The sequence below is a fragment of the Rhinolophus sinicus genome, chromosome X (assembly GCF_036562045.2).
Source record: "Rhinolophus sinicus isolate RSC01 chromosome X, ASM3656204v1, whole genome shotgun sequence".
In the NCBI taxonomy this organism is placed as follows: domain Eukaryota; kingdom Metazoa; phylum Chordata; class Mammalia; order Chiroptera; family Rhinolophidae; genus Rhinolophus; species Rhinolophus sinicus.
In genome coordinates, this window is record NC_133768.1 from 78,877,615 (window position 1) to 78,898,806 (window position 21,192).

At 39.5% G+C, this 21,192-nt stretch overlaps 1 protein-coding gene across 10 annotated transcripts in view; it reads right to left on the reverse strand.

The window, feature by feature from the left end:
- Positions 1 to 1,372: 1,372 nt before the first annotated feature.
- The window catches only part of AMOT (angiomotin), a 90,857-nt gene continuing 71,037 nt past the window's right edge, over positions 1,373 to 21,192 (reverse strand). For all 10 annotated transcript variants that reach the window (XM_074323485.1, XM_074323484.1, XM_074323478.1 and 7 more), the window contains 4 exons: positions 20,188 to 20,310; positions 7,777 to 8,009; positions 5,703 to 6,401; positions 1,373 to 5,337 (listed from right to left, as the gene is read on the reverse strand). In XM_074323485.1, the coding sequence (XP_074179586.1) occupies positions 5,240 to 5,337; positions 5,703 to 6,401; positions 7,777 to 8,009; positions 20,188 to 20,310 (1,153 nt within the window). In that variant the 3' untranslated portion in view covers positions 1,373 to 5,239. The remainder of the gene's footprint in view (positions 5,338 to 5,702; positions 6,402 to 7,776; positions 8,010 to 20,187; positions 20,311 to 21,192) is intronic.

The window sequence follows — 21,192 nt, forward strand, 5'->3', positions numbered from 1 at the left end:
TAGAATTATGGACTTAAAAAAAAAAAGAAACTTAAGGGCCTTTTATATGATGGCAACATCTAATATGTAGTTATTCAACAACTCACACAAGCCTGAACCATTGGTAGAGCAACAGGCGAATAAAAAAACGTGGGAACCAAAATAAATACCCTGGGCTTGGCCATTTGGGGCATATGAAGAGTTGAGTACATGTGATGTGGTATGAGATTATGGTATTGTGGAGAACATTTTTCTTTTTGGAAACTAATTCCTGTTACTCAGGGGTCTTTACTCAAATACCAGGGTGATTGCCAGTAAATGTAGAAAGTGTTCTAAGACCAAAACACTTACACTTTTCTTCTCCAATAAAAACCTCCCTGCAGGATAAGATGGAGGTGGAGAAGGTGGGAAGCAGGAGGTGGTTTTTTTTTTGGCAACTGTGTAACTCATAGATTGTGCAAATCACTTATCATAGTAGGCCCACAGGAAGGGAGATGAAGAACCACACAGATAATCAGATCAGTTATAATAATGGGTAATATGTAGAAATGCTCTTATAATGTGATCTTTTGAAGGAACACTTGCTTATTCTCCCCACAAATGACGGTTCATTAAGGATTGGACACAGTATATTTCTGAAAGGAATGCTTCACAAAACTTTGTAAGAAGGTATGGTTAATACCATCTTCTCTGTCCTGAAAAAGAGGAGTAGGTTTCCACACATACAGTTTTCAAAGCATTCATCATAACTACATAGGGAATGTAGCCCAACTTACTAAAAAAAATCAAATATAGAATGAATTCTATACCCTCTTCCCATTTACTTTGCAACACCCATCAAGCCAGTTTCATTGTGAAAAGTGTCATTTCCAAGCCTGTGGAGATTTCATCCTCCTGGTCAGGCTGGGATTCAGTGGTAAACAGGAGGTGCGGGAGGTCAGTGTAAAGGCAGCTTTACCATTTTCAGTGAAAAGAGCCAACTTGTTTGTGGTTTTGATTTGCTTTTAATAACAAGCTCCTTCAACCAAAACTGATGAATTGGCATAAGAACAAGGGTACAAAAGGAACATCAAGGGCCTTTCCAAAATGCTAACCAAATGAAGAATTCTGGTCTTCGGGTGGCCATCATTTTATCCCTTGGAATATTAAGATAAAAAGACTCAAAGCTTCTAATATATGCTGCTTGAATATATAAATGAACCAATTAGAGCATGTGTCCAGTGGTGGTGTCTTAATACTTTATAATCACATTCCATACTTTAAGCAAATGCAAATTCTGCTGCATGCTGCCCTTAAAAGGCAATTTTATTGCATACTGAATTGAAAATAATCACTGATACAGTGTAAATAAAGCATCTGTAGGGTAAATACCAAAGCATTTTCCACACAGTACTGCATTTTAAAATAGCTAACTTTATTGTCAGTGAAAATATAGGCAAAACATGGATTCAAACCTGCTTAACTTCATTGGCACTAGCTCAGTTGAATACAGAATAGGGTCTTATTCATAATGGGCCACTTACATTTCAAACCAAAGGTGATTCTTCTCTAGCTATCTGCCAACCCCAGCTATCCATTTTACAAACACAGGCCCTTAATCACAAGGGAGGCCAGAATGAGGTTTGATGGCTTCATGTAACCAGTCGTTGCTACCGGAAATAAACTCCCGGACACTTGTCCTCCTGATGATGGATGGCACTTGAAAGATGTATTTCCAAGGATCATGGTGGGCTGAAATGGGTGGCAATTAGCCCATCACTGATGCCTTCCTTTGAAAACATGTTCAGTAAGAATGCACACATTTAAAGTAACACATTCCATATGTGAATGAACAATTGAGATAACAGGAGATTGTATGGCTAACAGACATGAGAATATAATTTATAAAACTTAGTGCATATGTATACACTTTAAGCTGCCACATTATTAGTGTTTAGGCTCTTCATAAAAAATAGTTTTCACAATAAGTTTGTTCATTTTCCAACTGTTGTACCCACCCAACTGTGTAATAAGGAAAAGAGAATGTGATGGGTCTCTTAGTATGTTTCCTATGTTAGATGATGGCAGGTATTTCAGGTTCCTGTTATCCTGTCATCCTAAAGCTCAAAAGCAGCATTAAGAATAGATCTTCATTAAAACAACAATCAAGATACATGATTTTAAAAGAAAGCTCAAGCTACTTTTATTTAATAAAAATTGTTAATAAAAATTTTGTATCAAGTTTGTTCTAATGAAGTTTTTCTGTACATGGAACATGGGGTACAACTGACTTAGAAGGTCCCCAGAGACCACCAGGCAGTACAAGTTAAGACAACAAGGTCACCCTCTTGTTCTGAGGTGCCAGTAAAATGCATAGGTAGGTAGGAGTCCAGAAAGATCCCCCAAATGTTACATCCACACATTCATGAAAAGGTGGCTAACTTGAGATTTCTCACATAATCCTGAATTTTAAAAATGACACCTAGTAGAGATCTTCTGAAAAGGCTTAATCTCCCAGAGTCAGTTCTCCTTCCATCACCATATATTCGATCCCCCTTACCCTCATCTCCCACCCCCCACCCCCCACCACACAATGGGATTTATAGATGATGTAATACAGAATTGTACACCTGAAATCCATGTAATTTTACTAACAATTGTCACCCCCAATAAATTTAATAAAATAAAATTTAAAAAAAAAAGGCTTAATCTATATTCTTTGCAAACATAATACACTGACATGGATTTCTTCCATCTCTTAGATGTAAAATATTATTTTAGCAAATCACCCTGGATTAAAAACTGAGCCAAAAGGGACTGCCTCTGATATGAATGGCCAGAGATGTTGTGTTAAGTTCAAAATAGTACTTAGCCATGAACTTCCCCCTTTCCCCAAAACACATGATCCTAAAGAGATGGCTGACGCAATGTGGAATGCATGACATTTGTCACCTTACAGAGCTAGCAAAATTTCTGGCAATGTGTTATAACCATGAAAGGAGTAAATGAAAGGTTTATTTTTGTTTATTTATTTATTTGGATAGAAAGTAGCAGTCCTGAAGTTTCCTTCTACTATTTGAGGTTTTTTTCCTTATGACTAAAGGGTAGTATGAATGAGAATTAATACAACTGCATTTTTATTTTCTATTTGGCATTCACTTGATCACTGAGGACTAATATGTAGGATGATCACTTCTTTATTGAAAATGTCAAGACTGGCTGAAAAATCACATCACCTTCCCTCTTGTCTCTTCCCTCCCCACATACAAAATAATTCCTTTGGAAGATAATTACAAATAACACAAGAATACTGTTAAATAGGCCATTCTTATACTCACAGAAGAACCCTGTAAGATTATCCAAGACAGTCAATCTTATAGCAAGAGAAGTGAGGTTGATTTCTTGGGGTGGAGGAATGTTTCATGTGACTCTAAGGATCAGGAAAGGGAAAACCTTGCAAAAGGAACTGCTTGGGAGACATGATAGGAATTTAGAACTCTGGACAAACTACTTAAGCCAGGGACATTTTACAAAATACACATGCTGTGAACCATGAAGATGCCTTTTCTTAAAATGGGGTTTTTTGTATATAAGCGAATCCCAAAATAAGCATGGTATTTGGCAGAGTGGAAAGCTGTGTTGTGTGATCTTGAAAAAGGTCATTTAAATTCACCAGGTGTCAGATTCCTCATCGCTAAAATGAGGGGGTAGGGCTATAGTATTGCTAAAGTTCCTTCTAGCCACTGTCTCACAATGTAATATATCAGGCCTACTCTTCTAGTAATCTGGTTTCTAACTAACACATCCCCAAGCCTCTACCCCCCACCCTTACTTAACACCCCACTCCCCTCACCTCCCACCGCACCCCTGAAAACTGATCATAATGACACTGCCTGTGGATTTGTCACTTTAATGAAGGGTAGAGAAGTGACACAGTACAGGGACCTATGGCAATAGGCAGCCCTTCTGTGGCCCTGGAAGCAGCCCTTGGGCAAAGCATGGAGTCATGGCCTCCTTGGTCCCTGCCTACATGTGCATTTCCTGCTGTTCTCCCAGAATATTTCAAGATGGAGTCACTGGCCATGAGAAGAGGTAGCTGAAGACACTGCTGCAGGCCACCTCTCTGACTGCAGCATAGTACTTTGGGCTTCTGATGCTATTCCCTTGGAGGTGATAGTCAAATATGCTTTTTAAGATGTAAGCTAAGAATTTGGGAAAACAAAATGAGTTATTTCAAAGTAGTCACCAGAAATTCAAGGCATTCAACCTGTCTCCAAAAATGTTTCTTCATTTTGCTAATGACTGGCAATGTGAGACTGGTGACACAGCCAGGGGATTTGTGCTGGAGAAGAAATGGACACTAAGCACATTGGTCTCAGGAAAGACAAGTGAGCTATTCATGGCTAGACACAGATCACAGAGGTCTGCATACAAGCACCTCATGCACCTCTCTATCAGGGCCTCTGATGGTCTAACTCCTTAAGAGAGAGGAAGTTTCAACTAATTTACTCCCCTAGCATCTGAAAGCAATATATTAATTATCCAAATGCATAAATTACTCCAAAGTATGTGTGTGTGTGTATATATATATATATATATATATATATATGAATGTATGAACCACCATGAGGGAACCAAAATAATCTACTCCCAAAGCACCACTGAAATGAAGATAAACATAACAACCAGACACAGGGGAGCTGGGGAATAGGGAGGGAAAATTAGCTCCAGCACCCTTCCACACCCCAGTACTCCCTACCTTTCCTCTGGCTTACATGGCTCCCCAAACTATTCCCTCTCATGAGCCCATGGCAAGAGCTCTCTCTGGATGCTGCCTAGATGGTAACTCTACAAAACAGCACCATGTGCAAATTTTCTCCATCTTCCCACTTCTAAACTACATGTTACACACTGTCTCCCAAACATAAACATACTGTGCTTTTCAATTAAAAAAAAAGATCTGAAACATGGAAATGCTAAACAAATTTAAGCACATTAAAAACACTGATGTCCATCTACTAACAGTCCCAGTATTTGTATAAATCCAAATAATAACCTTTAGAGCACATTCTGATTAATCTGTCTTTAGAGGTACTCTCTAAGTGTACCAAAATAGACTGGAGTTCATGTTATTACTTAAGTACTATATTGTTTCAATAAAAAGTCCTTTTAAAAAAACATCCCCCACAACCCTTGTCCTCACCCTCAAAATAAGAACAATAAAAGGGAAAAATAATTAAAAGCATTCTTGTTGATAAACCACAGCTCTTGATTAAGCCACTTAGATGAGATATTCCACCATCTCTGCATCAGGCTCTTGTCCCAGGATCTGAATGGCAGTTTTTCTTTCCAGAATACTGGAGTGGAAAATAGGACCATCTAAAAAAAAACAATGGGTTAGAAAACACTTAGGGACAAGGTAAAAACACAGATTTCTAGAAGTAGACAGCTTTAGAGCCCCTGCGAAGCCAATGGCCAGGTGAGACTTGCTTGCCACCCCACCTTGATCACTTGAGGAATTATTTACTTCTACTGGGATAATGGCCTTGACTCATTCTGATTACCATCCTCCTCGTATAGGAGAACTTATTTACAAATTCTGCCTTTATCTCTCCTGATTAATCCCCTTCAGAATATGAAAAACCTTTCTCCAAATGACCAACTGTGTCCAAACAGCAGGTGCCAACAAACAAATTTGTAATTGAGAGCAGAACCAAAAGCTACCTGGTATGGAGAATTATTACCTGTCTTGTCTGGATTATAGGTCAGACTTGGTGTAGATATATGACGTGGTCCAGAAGCTACAGCTGGAGTTGCAGGAGCCTCAGCCTGAGCCAAAGCTGGAGTTGGAGCTGGAGGTGGAGTAGCAGCTGTACCCGGAGCTGGAATTGGTGTCTGAGTCTGAGCAGGAACAGAAGCCTGAGCCATTGTTGAAGCCAGAACTGGAGTGGGAGCTGGAGCTGGAACTGGAGCTGGAGAAGCTGGAGCAACCTGAACCACAGCAGTAGCAATAGGAGCAATAACAGTAGCAGCAGCAGCAGAGGCAGCGGCTGGAACCTGAGCAGCAGCAGCTGGAGAAACAGTGGCAGCAAGAGAAGCAGAAGGAATTGCTGGAGATGGGACAGCAGCAGCAGCTGGAGCAGCAGAAGCAACAGCAACTGGAGCAGCAGCTACCATGGTGGTGGTATTGGTGGCAGCAGTGGCAGTGTGGGTGGCAGTGTTGGCAGTAATGGCAGTAGCAGTGGAAGCAGCAGCAACTGGAGCAGCAACAGAGATTGGAGCAACAGCTGCAGTTTTGTTCGGTTCCGTTCCCCGTTCAGTTTGGGTGCTGCAGTCTCGGCTGCCTGTCTTAGAGTGAGCTGAAAGCAGGGGTGTTGAGGGCAGCACAGGTGAGGGCGTGGAAGGGACAGACTCCACACGGTAGTCTCCACCCAGGAGAATACCTACAAAGGAAAAAGGGAAAGCGGTTAGAAAACTATAGGTTATTTGAATACTGCCATCTCATTACCTCTTCTTCCTTGAAGGAGGTTCAGGAAAAATATGAATGGGTCTAAATTCTTTATTGTATCCTCCAGGGAACCCAGAAATCACTTTGTCAGGCACGTCCTATCATGGCCAAAAGTTTCTTTCAGACTTGGCAGATCCCTTCTAGTCCTCATTCTTCAACCCCCAGCATATTGTATTAAACCTTTAAGTGTCCTGGTACATGTTTTGATTTATTTTCCAATAGTGATTGATTTTCGCCAAGCTGTCAGAATGCTTCTACTTGGTTCCACTTATAACCAACACTATCCATTAACAGACAGCTGGAAAGAATCGGTGGATGAAGTCTATGATTATAGATGGGTATGGTAATAGTGTAAACTAAGGTTCTAATCATGACCGTGGTCCCCAAAATGCTTATTCTAACCAAAGGATGCTAAAAGTGTCAGAAAACCAAGAAAAGTATTAAAAGCAACAAAAAGCTAAAATTAAAATACACCGAGGTGCCAAAAAAACCCCGAAAAAATGTATACAAGTGGACACTTTGGTCAGCATTGCTCAAGCAGTAGTTCACCGTAATCAGAAGTGTCTGGATGCTAATGGTAATCACTTTGAGCACCTCTTGTAATTGCAGAAGTCAAAAGTGACTTGTATTCATCTTATGTTACGGTATACATTACAATTTTAATATAATTTTTTCTCCTTTCTTAAAATGTGTATACATTTTTTCACACCATCTGTATATAGCTTGCCTCCTCAAGTCCTACCAATGTGCCTCATCGTATCTACAATACTTCTGGGGTTTTGATTAGAGGGAAAGGAATGGACAGGGAAGAAATCAAAAGGTACATTGTGTTACTATCTCAGAACATTCTGGTAACAAAAATCGGCCACCCAGCTTCAGTTAGCTTAACTGGGACTCTGAGTCCTCCAATTTTATGGTAGAAACGAACATAGGAAAAGCTGGAATTTTGAAATTTTGAATGGCATGAAGGCTGCATGGGCTTTGGACACAGACAAAAGGCCCCACATGGTAAAGGCCAAATCTGAGAATATTTTAGAGAAATCAAGTTATTTTTCTTCCCACCCAAATAGAACTCAGGATTCTTATCTTCTAAGGCCGTGACTTCAACCAGTGTTCTCTCAATGAGACTTCACAGTGTGGAGGAGCTCCTGATACACAGCTAGGCTCTCAGAAGGACAATAACCCAACCTGCTATAACTTCTTCTCTAGCATCTGGACTATCACTACTTTTCCTTGCTATATGGGCATGTAACTAAGTCAAGGCTCTCTTTAAACATGTCATTTTAGTCTTCCTTATTTATTATCATTACCTAGGCTCCCCTTCCAACTCTTGTCATCCCGCTTCTCTTCCATGATGGGAGTGCCAGTCAGGGTGGAACAATGGGAAAGCAAGCCTGATCCAGCATTGGATATGGATATCAGAGACTTTGCCGGCCGCATGGATGATAGCTGCTCAGTCTTACTCGGCTCCTTCCGGGAACGCTGCTGGAGTACTTTGATCATGGCATCCTTCTCAATAATCTGGGCATGGAGGGTCTTAATCCTAGAAGCCAAAGACAAAGAACATATAAAGATCTTGTTTCCACCTCCATGCACTGGTCTCACTGCCTACATGGACTTGAGCTTCCATTATATTTTGGACTAAAGGGTAGTCTAGTTATTTCTGAGTTGTAAGAAAAGGGACAGTGTACTACGTTTTTTCGCTTTTTTTAAAAGTTTTGTGGGGTGATAATTGTTACTAAAATTACAAAGATTTCAGGTGTACAATTCTGTACTACATCATCTATAAATCCCCTTGAGTGTTCGCCACCAGGAGTCAGTTCTCCTTCCATCACCATTTATTCCACCACCATATATTTGATCCCCCTTACCCTCGTCTCACACACCCCCAAGCCCCTTACCCTCTGGTAACCATTAAACTATTGTCTCTGTCTATGAGCTTTTTTTTTATTTTTATTAAATTTACTGGGGTGACAATTGTTAGTAAAATTACATAGATTTCAGGTGTACAATTCTGTATTACATCATCTATAAATCTCATTGTGTGTTCACCACCCAGAGTCAGTTCTCCTTCCATCAGCATATATTTGATCCCTCTTACCCTCATCTCCCACCCCCCACCCCCCTTTACCTTCTGGTAACCACTAAACTATTGTCTGTGTCTATGAGTTTCTGTTTCTCATTTCTTTGTCTTGTTCTTTTGTTGTTTTTGGTTTATATACCACATGTCAGTGAAATCACATGGATCTCTGCTTTTTCCGTCTGACTTATTTCGCTCAGCATTACACTCTCAAGATCCATCCATGTTGTCACAAATGTTCCTATATCATCTTTTCTTACCGCCGAATAGTATTCCATGGTGTATATATACCACAACTTCTTTATCCATTCATCTATCGAAGGACATTTTGGTTGTTTCCATGTCTTGGACACCGTAAATAAAGCTGCAATGAACACTGGAGCACATGTGTCTTTATGTATAAATGTTTTCAGATTTTTGGGGTAGATACCCAGGAGAGGGATTACTGGGTCATATGGTAATTCTATGCGTAATTTTTTGAGCAACCTCCACACTGCCTTCCATAGTGGCTGCACCAGTCTGCATTCAAACCAACAGTGTATGAGGGTTCCTTTTTCTCCACAGCTTCTCTAACACTTGTTTCGATTTGTTTTGTTGATGATAGCCATTCTGACTGGGGTGAGGTGATATCTCATTGTGGTTTTTATTTGCATTTCTCTGATGATTAGTGATGTTGAGCATTTTTTCATATGTCTATTTGCCATTTGTATGTCCACTTTGGAGAAATGTCTCTTCAGGTCGTCCGCCCATTTTTCAATGGGGTTGTTTGTTTTCTTGTTGTTGAGTTCCATGAGTTCCTTATATATTTTAGATATTAGTCCCTTATCGGAGGCACTGTTTGCAAAAATCTTCTCCCATTCAGTTGGTTGCATATTTATTTTGTCGATGGTTTCTTTTGCTGTGCAGAAGATATTAAGTTTCATATAGTCCCATTCATTTATTTCAGCTTTTACCTACCTTGCCTTTGGAGTCAAATTCATAAAATGCTCTTTGAACCAAAGGTCCATAGACCTATGTTTTCTTCTATGCAGTTTATTGTGTCAGGTCTTATACTTAAATCTTTGATCCATTTTGAATTAATTTTGGTACATGGTGACAGACAGCAGTCCAGTTTCATTCTTTTGCACGTGGCTATCCAATTCTGCCAGCACCATTTATTGAAGCGGCTGTCTTTTCTCCATTGTATGTTTTTTGCTTCATTGTCAAAAATTATCTATCCATATTTAGGTGGTTTTATTTCTGCGTTCTCAATTCTCTTCCATTGGTCTATGTGTCTGTTTTCTGCCAATACCATGCTGTTTTTTTATTATTGTAGCCCTGTAGTACAAACTAAAGTGAGGGAGTGTGATACCTCCAGTATTGTTCTTTTTTCTTAAGATTGCATTGGCTATTCGGGGTCTTTTGTGGTTCCAAACAAATCTGATGATTTTTTGTTCTATTTCTTTAAAAAATGCCATTGGATTTTGATGGGCATTGCATTAAATCTGTATATTGCTTTGGGTAATATGGCCATTTTAACTACGCTGATTCTTCCAATCCATGAGCACGGAACATCTTTCCATTTCTTTGTGTCTTCTTCAATTTCTTTTAAAAATGTCTTACAGTTTTTAGCATATAGGACTTTCACATCCGTGGTTAAGTTTATTCCTAGGTATTTTATTCTATTTGCTGCAGTTGCAAAAGGAATTGTTTTTTGTATTTCTTTTTTGGAGATTTCATTTTTAGCATATAGGACTTCAATGGACTTTTGTACGTTGATTTTGTAGCCAGCAACTTTACTGTATTCACTGATTGTTTCTAATACCTTTTTGGTGGAGTCTTTAGGGTTTTCTATATGTAGCATGATGTCATCTGCAAAGAGTGACAACTTAACTTCTTCATTCCCAATTTGGCCTTTTGTTTCTTTCTCTTGCCTGGTTGCCCTGGCAAGGACTTCCAGCATTATGTTGAAAAGCAGAGGTGATAGGGGACAGCCCTGTTGTATTCCTGAACGTAGAGCAAAGGGCTTGAGATTTTCACCAGTAATTATGAGATTAGCTGAGGGTTTGTCGTATATGGCCTTAATGATGTTAAGGTATTTTCCTTCTATGCCTATTTTATTCAGTATTTTGATCATAAATGGATGTTGTATCTTTTCAAATGCTTTTTCTGCGTCAATTGATATAATCATACGATTTCCGTCCTTTATTTTGTTTATGTTACGTATCACATTGATGGATTTGCGAATTTTGAACCATCCTTGTGCCCCAGGGAAAAATACCACTTGGTCATGATGAATAATCTTTTTAATACATTGTTGTATTTGGTTTGCTAGAATTTTGTTTAGGATTTTTGCATCTGTATTCATCAGAGATATTGGTCTGCAGTTTTCTTTTCTTGGGTTGTCCTTACTAGGTTTGGGTACCAGGGTAATGTTGGCCTCATAAAATGAGTTGGGGAGTACTACCTCTTCTTCAATTTTTTGGAAGAGTTTGAGCAGGAATTCTATTAGATCCTCTTTGAAGGTTTGGTAGAATTCACTAGTGAAACCATGTGGTCCCGGTGTTTTGCTTTTGGGAAGGTTTTGGATGACTGATTCAATTTCGTTATTGGTGATCAGTCTGTTCAGATTTTCCAGTTCTTCATGGTTCAGCCTAGGAAGGCTATATGTTTCTAAGAACTTGTCCATTTCTTCTAGGTTATTGAATTTGGTGGCATATAGTCCTTCATAGTATTCTTGGATGATCCTTTGTATTTCTGTAGCGTCCGTAATAACTCTCCCTTTTCCATTTCAGATTTTGTTAATTAGTGTCTTCTCCCTTTTTATCTTAGTGAATCTAGGCAAGTGTTTGTCAATTTTGTTAATCTTTTTAAAGAATCAGCTCTGTCACGTGGGGCGGCCTGTAGGGTCTCAGATCTCGCTCCCTGCACAAGAACGCAGGACATGGTGAGGCCAAAAAGGAACACCCACAGAGCCATAGATGGGGGAGTCATACCATTATATTCTCACTGGAGGCTGGATTCACACGACGTGTGACCTCCTGTCTGCTTTTCTGCCAAACAACGGACTCCCCTCGACTCTGCTGTGCAATCCTTGCTTGCCAGTCACCATCTTCTTCCTAGCCCCAATTTTTCTGCTAGTGTATCCACGGCAGTTATATTAGTGGCCAATGGGTCACTGGTTACAGCTGACGGCCAGCTAGCCACAGCTGATGGCAATCCAATCACAGCTGACAGCCATTTACTACCCGAATGAGCACTTTTCTACTTGAGGGCGAGAGCTTGGAAACTGCACTCCTGGTTCTGTCCCAACAAGATCTTTGTCACATTAATTTTTTCTATTGTCTTTCTGTTCTCTATTTCATTTAGTTCTGCTCTGATTTTTGCTATTTCCTTTCTTCTGCTGACCTTGGCTTTCATTTGTTCTTCTTTTTCTAGTTCTTTAAGGTGTAACGCGAGGTTATTTATTTGGTATCTTACTTGTTTATTGAGATAGGCCAGTAATTATGTAAATTTCCCTCTTAAACTGCTTTAGCTGCATCCCAAAAATTGTGGCAGGATGTATTTTCATTCTCATCTGTTTCTATGTACCTTTTTCTTCAATTTTTTCAATTTTAACTTTGCTTTTTATGAATCACTTCCTAACAGAATTTTGTATTTCTAATTTACTCTGGATCTTTTGAAGTCAATGACCTTGCCAGTGAGTGATCAATACTGATCGATAATACATCTGGCCTTCATGAACAGATACCCTAGAAGAGATTTTTAATAATCTGTTCTCTGTTAAGGTGACACTCCCTACATAACAGACACTCCCTAAAATTTGTTCAAAGATGAACTGAACGGATGAGTGCTGGAATTTGTTTTTCCTCTGCATTTTTCAAAAATTTTATCATGCAAGCTATGCTAGGATCTGAATTATAGAATAAATTACTGCGCACTTGGAATCAAAAGATCTGAGTTAAGTGTCAACTACAGACAATTTTTTGTTTTATGCTACAGTCCAGTTTCAGGTGTTTTTTTTTTAAATTTATTGGGGTGACAATTGTTAGTAAAATTACATAGATTTCAGGTATAATATTCTGTATTACATCACCTATAAATTCCATTGTGTGTTCACCACCCAGAGTCAGTTCTGCTTCCATCACCATATATTTGACCCCCCTTACCCTCAAGTCTCACCCCCCAACACCATTACCATCTGGTAACCACTAAACTATTGTCTGTCTCTATGAGTTTCTTTTTCTCATTTGTTTGTCTTGCTCTTTTGTTGTTTTTGGTTTATATACCACATATCAGTGAAATCACATGGTTCTCTGCTTTTTCCGTCTGACTTATTTCGCTCAGCATTACACTCTCAAGATCCATCCATGTTGTCACAAGTGTTCCTATATCATCTTTTCTTACCGCCAAATAGTATTCCATTGTGTATATATACCACAACTTCTTTATCCATTCATCTATCGAAGGACATTTTCGTTGTTTCCATGTCTTGGCCACCGTAAACAAAGCTGCAATGAACATTGGAGCACATGTGTCTTTATGTATAAATGTTTTCAGATTTTTGGGGTAGATACCCAGGAGAGGGATTGCTGGGTCATATGGTAATTCTATTCGTTATTTTTTGAGAAACCTCCACACTGCCTTCCATAGCGGCTGCACCAGTCTGCATTCCCACCAACAGTGTATGAGGGTTCCTTTTTCTCCACAGCCTCTCCAACACTTGTTACTATTTGTCTTGTTGATGATAGCCATTCTGACTGGGGTGAGGTGATATCTCATCGTGGTTTTGATTTGCATTTCTCTGATGATTAGTGATGTTGAGCATTTTTTCATATGTGTATTTGCCATTTGTATGTCCTCTTTGGAGAAATGTCTCTCCAGGTCCTCTGCCCATTTTTCAATTGGGTTGTTTGTTTTTGTTGTTGTTGAGTTGCATGAGTTCCTTGTATATTTGGATATTAGCCCCTTATCGGAGGCACTGTTTGCAAAAATCTTCTCCCATTCAGTTGGTTGCCTCTTTATTTTGTCGATGGTTTCTTTTGCTGTGCAGAAGCTTTTAAGTTTCATATAGTCCCATTCGTTTATTTTAGCTTTTACTTCCATTGCCTTTGGAGTCAAATTCATAAAATGCTCTTTGAACCCAAGGTCCATAAGTTTAGTACCTATGTTTTCTTCTATGCAGTTTATTGTGTCAGGTCTTATGCTTAAGTCTTTGATCCATTTTGAATTAATTTTGGTACATGGTGACAAATAGCAGTCCAGTTTCATTCTTTTGCACGTGGCTATCCAATTCTCCCAGCACCATTTATTGAAGAGGCTGTCTTTCCTCCATTGTATGTTTTAGCTTCTTTGTCAAAAATTATCTGTCCATATTTATGTGGTTTTATTTCTGGGTTCTCAATTCTATTCCATTGGTCTATGTGTCTGTTTTTCTGCCAATACCATGCTGTTTTGATTATTGTAGCCCTGTAGTACAAGCCAAAGTCAGGAAGTGTGATACCTCCATTATTGTTCTTTTTCTTAAGATTGCTTTGGCTATTCGGGTCTTTTGTGGTTCCAAACAAATCTGATGATTTTTTGTTCTATTTCTTTAAAAATGCCATTGGGATTTTGATGGGGATTGCATTGAATCTGTATATTGCTTTGGGTAATATGGCCATTTTAACTATGTTGATTCTTCCAATCCATGAGCACGGAATGTCTTTCCATTTCTTTGTGTCTTCTTCAATTTCTTTCAAAAATGTCTGATAGTTTTCAGCATATAGGTCTTTCACATCCTTGGTTAAGTTTATTCCTAGGTATTTTATTCTTTTTGCTGCAATTGCAAAAGGAATTGTTTTGTATTTCTCTTTCTGAGATTTCATTGTTAGTATATAGGAAAGCAATGGACTTTTGTACATTGATTTTGTAGCCGGAAACTTTATTGTATTTGTTTATTGTTTCTAATAGTGTTTGGCGGAGTCTTTAGGGTTTTCTATATATAACATCATGTCATCTGCAACGAGTGACAATTTAACTTCTTATTTCCAATTTGGATGCCTTTTATTTCTTTCTCTTGCCTGATTGCTCTGGCAAGGACTTCCAACACTATGTTGAAAAGCAGAGGTGATAGGGGACAGCCCTGTCGTGTTCCTGAACGTAGAGCAAAGGGCTTCAGTTTTTCACCATTAATTATGAGATTAGCTGAGGGCTTGTCATATATGGCCTTTATTATGTTAAGGTATTTTCCTTCTATACCTATTTTATTAAGTGTTTTAATCATAAATGGATGTTGTATCTTGTCAAATGCTTTTTCTGCATCAATTGATATAATCATATGATTTTTGTCCTTTATTTTGTTTATGTGATGTATCACATTGATGGATTTGGATGTTGAACCATCCTTGTGCCCCGGGATGAACCCCACTTGGTCGTGATGAATAATCTTTTTAATGCATTGTTGTATTCGATTTGCTAGAATTTTGTTTAGGATTTTTGCATCTGTATTCATCAGAGATATTGGTCTGTAGTTTTTTTTTGTGTTGTCCTTACCAGGTTTTGGTATCAGGGTAATGTTGGCCTCATAAAATGAGTTAGGGAGTACTGTCTCTTCTTCAATTTTTGGAAGAGTTTGAGCAGGATTGGTATTAGATCCTCTTTGAAGGTTTGGTAGAATTCACTAGTGAAGCCATCTGGTCCCGGACTTTTGCTTTTGGGAAGGTTTTGGATGACTGATTCAATTTTGTTACTGGTGATCGGTCTGTTTAGATTTTCCAGTTCTTCATGGTTCAGCCTTGGAAGGCTATATGTTTCTAAGAACTTGTCCATTTCTTCTAGGTTATTGAATTTGGTGGCATATAGTCCTTCATAGTATTCTTGGATGATCCTTTGTATTTCTGTGGTGTCCGTGATAACTTCCCTTTTTCATTTCTGATTTTGTTAATTAGTGTCTTCTCTCTTTTTATCTTAGTGAGTCTAGCCAAGGGTTTGTCAATTTTGTTAATCTTTTCAAAGAACCAGCTCTTTGTCACATTAATTTTTTCTATTGTCTTTTGTTCTCTATTTCATTTAGTTCTGCTCTGATTTTTGTTATTTCCTTTCTTCTGCTGACCTTGGGTTTCACTTGTTCTTCTTTTTCTAGTTCTTTAAGGTGTAACATGAGGTTATTTATTTGGGATTTTCTTGTTTCTTGAGATAGGCCTGTAATGATATAAATTTCCTCTTAAAACTGCTTTTGCTGCATCCCAAAAATTTTGGTAGGATGTATTTTCATTGTCATTTGTTTCTATGTATCTTTTGATCTCTCCTCTAATTTCTTCTTTGACCCAGTCCTTCTTTAAAAGTATGTTGTTTAATCTCCATGTATTTGTGTTTTTTCCTGCTTTCTTTTTTCAGTTGATATCCAATTTCAAAGCCTTGTGATCAGAGAATATGCCTGGTATGATTTCAATCTTCTTAAATTTGTTGAGGCCGATTTTATGTCCCAATATATGGTCTATCCTTGAGAATGTTCCATGTAGACTAGAAAAGAATGTATAGTCTGATGTTTTAGGATGAAGTGCTCTATAAATGTCAATTATGTCCATTTCATCTAATGTGTCATTTAGGGCTGCTATTTCGTTATTTATTTTCTGTTTGGATGATCTATCCATAGCTGTCAATGATGTATTTAAGTCCCCTAGTATAATTGTGTTTTGGTCAATTTCTCCCTTTAGTTCTGTTAGTAGTTGCTTGGTATATTTCGGTGCTCCCTGATTGGGGGCATAAATATTGATGACTGTTATGTCTTCTTGTTGTATAGTCCCCTTCACCATTATGAAATGTCCATCTTTGTCTCTTGTTATCTTTTTCACCCTGAAGTCTGTTTCATCTGATATCATTATGGCTACACCTGATTTTCTCTGGGTACCATTTGCTTGGAGTGTCAATTTCCACCCTTTCACTTTGAGTCTATGCTTGTCCTTGTAGCTGAGATGTGTCTCTTGGAGACAGCATATGGTTGGGTTTAGTTTTTTGATCCAATCTGCTACTCTGTGTCTTTTTATTGGTGAGTTCAGTCCATTTACATTTAGGGTAATTATTGATATGTGAGGATTACCTGTCATTCTATCTTTAGTTTTCTTGTAAGGCTGTGTCTCCATTGTTTCTTTGTCTTTTTGTTGTTGTGTATTATTTCTGTGTGGTGGTATTCTATGATAGTTCCCTCTGTTTCTTCTTTTATTACAGTACATATGTCAGTTCTGGATTTTTTTTTGAGTGGTTACCCTTAAATTTATGTAAAAGAAAGTTTGATATTTAGAGTATTCCATTTTCTTCAGCACGCTTATTTTCTCCTTTCCCATATTCCGGTTCAGGCCTTTATTCTCCCCCTTTTTATGTTTTGTTTGCCACAAATTGTCCCTGTTGGTGGTGGTCGAATAGCCTCCTTTAGTATTTCTTGTAGTGCAGGTCGTGTATTAGAAAATTTCCTCAGCTTCTGTATGTCTGGAATGGTCTAAATTCCTCCTTCATATCTAAAGGATATCTTTGCTGGATGTATTATTCCTAGCTCATAATTTCTCTCTTTCAATAGTTTGAATATTTGGTTCCACTCCTTCCTGGCTTGTGGAGTTTCTGCTGAAAAATCTGTTGAGAATCTAATGGGCTTTCCTTTGTAGGTTGCTGTCTTCTTTTCCCTGGCTGCCTTGAGAATTCTTTTTTTGTTGTTGACTTTATATAGCTTCTATACAATGTGCCTTGGAGAAGGCCTGTTCGGATTGAGGTAATTAGGTGTTCTATTTGCTTCTTGGATTCGAGGATCCAGTTTTGTCCACAAGTTTGGGAAGTTTTCATCGACAATTTGTTTGAATATATTCTCTGTTCCCTTCTCTCTTTCTTCTACTTCTGGTATGCCCATTATCCTTATATTGCTCTTTCTGATGGAGTCAGAAAGTTCTTGTAGAGTTCTTTCATTTCTTTTAAGTCTCAGGTCTCTTTCTTCTTCCATCTGTGTCATTTCCAGGTTTCTATCTTCGATGTCACTGATTCTTTCCTCCATCTGGTCAGCTCTGCTACCTAAGCTGGTTATTTCATTCTTAATTTCTTCTATTGAGTTCTTAATCTCCAGAAATTCTATTTGGTTCTATTTTAAAATTTCAATCTCTTTCGTAAAATGCTCATGTTGTTCTTTGATTGTGTTTCTGAGTTCATTAAACTGCCTTTCTGTGTTTTCTTGCATCTCGTTGAGTTTTTTCAGAACTGCAATCTTGATTTCTCTGTCATTTAAGTCACGTATTTCCTTATCTTTAAGTTCCTTTTTCCGGAGACTTTTCACTTTCTTTCTGAGCTGTTTTGTTGCCTTGGTTATTCTGGGCAATTACTGATTTATTATTTCTCTTCCTAGACATCTACAGGAGTGGTTTCTGCAACAGGTTGATAGAAAGAGGCCTTTCTTTTGTTTTCCAGTACTTGTTGGTAGAATGTTTTATTTTCTCTCCGACTGAAGCCTTTTTTTCTCTCCCACACTGTAGTGATATGTTTTCTCTGCACTAGTGCAACGTCTCACACCATGGGGAGATTCCATGGGAAACGGGCTTCTCCTCTGTTAACAGTTCTCCCGGGTCACAGGGCGCAGTGTCCTTGTGGGTATGCGGACAGCTTTTGAAGTTTCAAAGCTCTTCCTCCACCAGATTCAGAGCTGGTGTGTTTCAGCAGCTCTGTTTACTCCTGCAGGGATCCGCCCAGATAGGTGGGGCCATGGGCGGGGTGAGCTGTGAGAGATGGCCCAGAGCAATGGAGGTGACCACTGCCACCGCCAGTCATGCTTCCACAGCTCCCTCCCCTTTGTCAGAACTAGTTGGGATGCGAGTCTCTGTCTGTGGTCCACAGTTCTCAGAACAGTAAATATTCTGTTCTTTTGATCTGACACTGCTACTGTTCTGCTTCTAGCACCGGGCAGGTGTGGGCCAGGCGAGCTCTAGGATGGTAGGGAGGGGGCAGCTAGTCTCAGTGCCTAAGTGTTCCATTCTCTGCTCGGTAGTGAGGGCTTAAACCACCATTTTCAGCCTTCTTCCCTCAGTCTTTTCTCTGAGGTTTCTGCCATAAGCTTTGGGTTCAGCCACGTTTTATGCTGTCCCCTCAGCCCTGTGGGCCATAAATGGAGCCCTAGCAGTCTGAGCTCTTCTGTCTCCCGCAGCTGCAGTAGTTCCAGGATGCAGCGAGCTCAGATCACTGAGCTAGGTCCATCTCCGCACTTCTCCCTTCCCTCATCCCCCGCTCGTGCAATTCGCCCTCCTTTAGGTGAATTCAGTAATGGGCCTCTTCATCTTCCTTGTCTGCTGTGCAGGGAGTCCTTTGTGGAGTTATAGTTGTTCGATTAGTTGTAAATTCCAGGGGAGATTTACAGAGGCTCACCTCACAGCACCATTTTGATGATGTCTATCCTTTTTTTTTTATATAATGGTAAGTGTTGATTAATTAAGAGTCATGTTTTGTTTTTTTGTTTTTAAGATTTTTTTTTATTGGGGAAGTGGAACAGGACTTTATTGGGGAACAGTGTGTATTTCCAGGAATTTTTCCAAGTCAATTTGTTGTCCTTTCAATCATAGTTATGGAGGGTACATTTCAGCTCCAGGTCCAATTGCCGTTTTTAGTTGCAGGAGGTGCAGCCCACCATCCCTTGTGGGAGTTGAGGAGTCAAACTGCCAACCTTGTGGTTGAGAGTCTGCGCTCCTACCATCTGAGCCATCTTGGAGCTCAGTGGCAGCTCAGCTCAAGGTGCCGTGTTCAATCTTAATTGTAGGGGGCAGAGCCCACCATCCCTTGTGGGAGTCGAGGAGTCTAATCAGTAACCTTGTGGTTGAGAGCCCACGCTCCACACAACTGAGTCATCTGGGAGTTCAGCGGTAGCTCAGCTCAAGGTGCCGTGTTCAATCTTAGCTGCAGGGGGTGGAGCCCACGATCCCTTGTGGGAGTCGTGGAGTCAAACTGGCAACCTTGTGGTTAAGAGCCCCCTGTGCCATGTCGGAATCGAACCGGCAGCCTTCGGCATTAGGAGCACAGAGTTCCAACCTCCTGAGCCACCAGGCCGTTCCCTGTGCTACATTTTTTTTAAATGCCATTCTGCACACCCAAATGGATAGAACAGAGCATCCAGGAGTTGTTGCTTAAACTTTAGGAAGCCAAAGTAAAAAATTGGTGAAAAGAAAGACCATATATGAGAGTAAACCAATGTAGTTGGTGCTCTAGTAAATAATCTGAGTCCACAGAAACAATGTAGTCAGTGAGGAGATCTTCTACAAATGGGCCACAACCTTCAAGTAATAAATAAATGATCACGAGTTTATAAGAGACATGAGGTGCAGCATGAACGGACGTTCTTTTACTGAGCATTCTGCTGTATAACAGGGTTGAGGTGCAGTGCTAGAAAGATACCAGCAATTTAGTTCTGGCAGAGGGCAGATGGAAAGCAATTACCATTGCCAATGGGGAAAGCAACACTACTTGGAATTCCACAGTAAGTGGGAATGATCAAGATAAAAGTCATTGTATCTCAAATCCTAAGTAACAGGCTGGCAGGGATGCAGAGGTGGGGAGAGGCTACATTATCAGGTTTCCCAGTTGTGAATGAAGATGCTTGCCCTTCACTAATGGTCTCCACACCAACTTCTCAGATTCACCAGGGTCCAGATCAACATTTTACCTGCCCTCCATGTCAAGGCAACGCTTGTTGGCCATCAAGATTTCTTCCTCCTCCTTCTGGATGCGAACTTCTAGAGCTGTGTCATAGCTAGTGTTAGGAGAGTGGCTTATGACTGTTGTGTCCCTGGGAAGAAAAACAGCAGTACTGATAATGGAAGGGCAGCAAAATCAATGAATCCTATCTCCTCCCTAAGTCAAAGGTATTGCTGGGATAGCCCTAAGCTGAAATCAAACTCATTAGCAATGGTTGGTTTCTCGGTGACTTACTGATAAGAGCCTCCAAGATAGGAAAGTTCAGCTTTCACAGCTAGAAGAGGTTAGTGGCATGGAAATAACTGCAAATGTCAGTAAGGGATTTTCTGAGAAGTGCATGGGTTTGCTTTCAGAACTAAACAGACAGCCTTTCAAAAGCTTCTGGTTTTTAGATCACGGCCAGGCAATAGGAAGATATTTATATTTCCACTTCATATTATTTATATTACATATAAGGTATTATATATTTCCACCTTATTCTCAGGTCAGTAATGAAATGGAAAAAGCTAGACTTTAAAGGAAGTCAGAGTATGTATTAAATAGCTATTGCAACAAATGAATAGCAGTAACTACACCCAAGTGCTAGAAACAAACTATAGACATGTCAACAAGTAGGGCACATGAGCTGAGTGAGAAGCAGGGCCTTTGAGTCAGTGCCATGTGATTCCTATCTAACCTTCATCTGAAATATTGTACTGTCAAACTACCGAGTATCCCCCAACTAAGTGACTGTTCTCTTGCCAGAGTCCCAACTGCAAAGAGAGACCATCATGTTCCATCTGAAAGTGTCTCAGGCCATAGACTCAAAGACTAATAAGGAGAAAAGTTGTGTGTGTGTTTGTGTTTGTGTGTGTGTGTGATAGAGAGAGTGAGAGAGAAAGAGAGAAGAAGAAGAAGAAAATAAAGAAGAGTCTAGTCCTCATGTCTAAACAGGCTCATGTCTAAACAGTACAAGTCAAAGAAAAACGGAAAT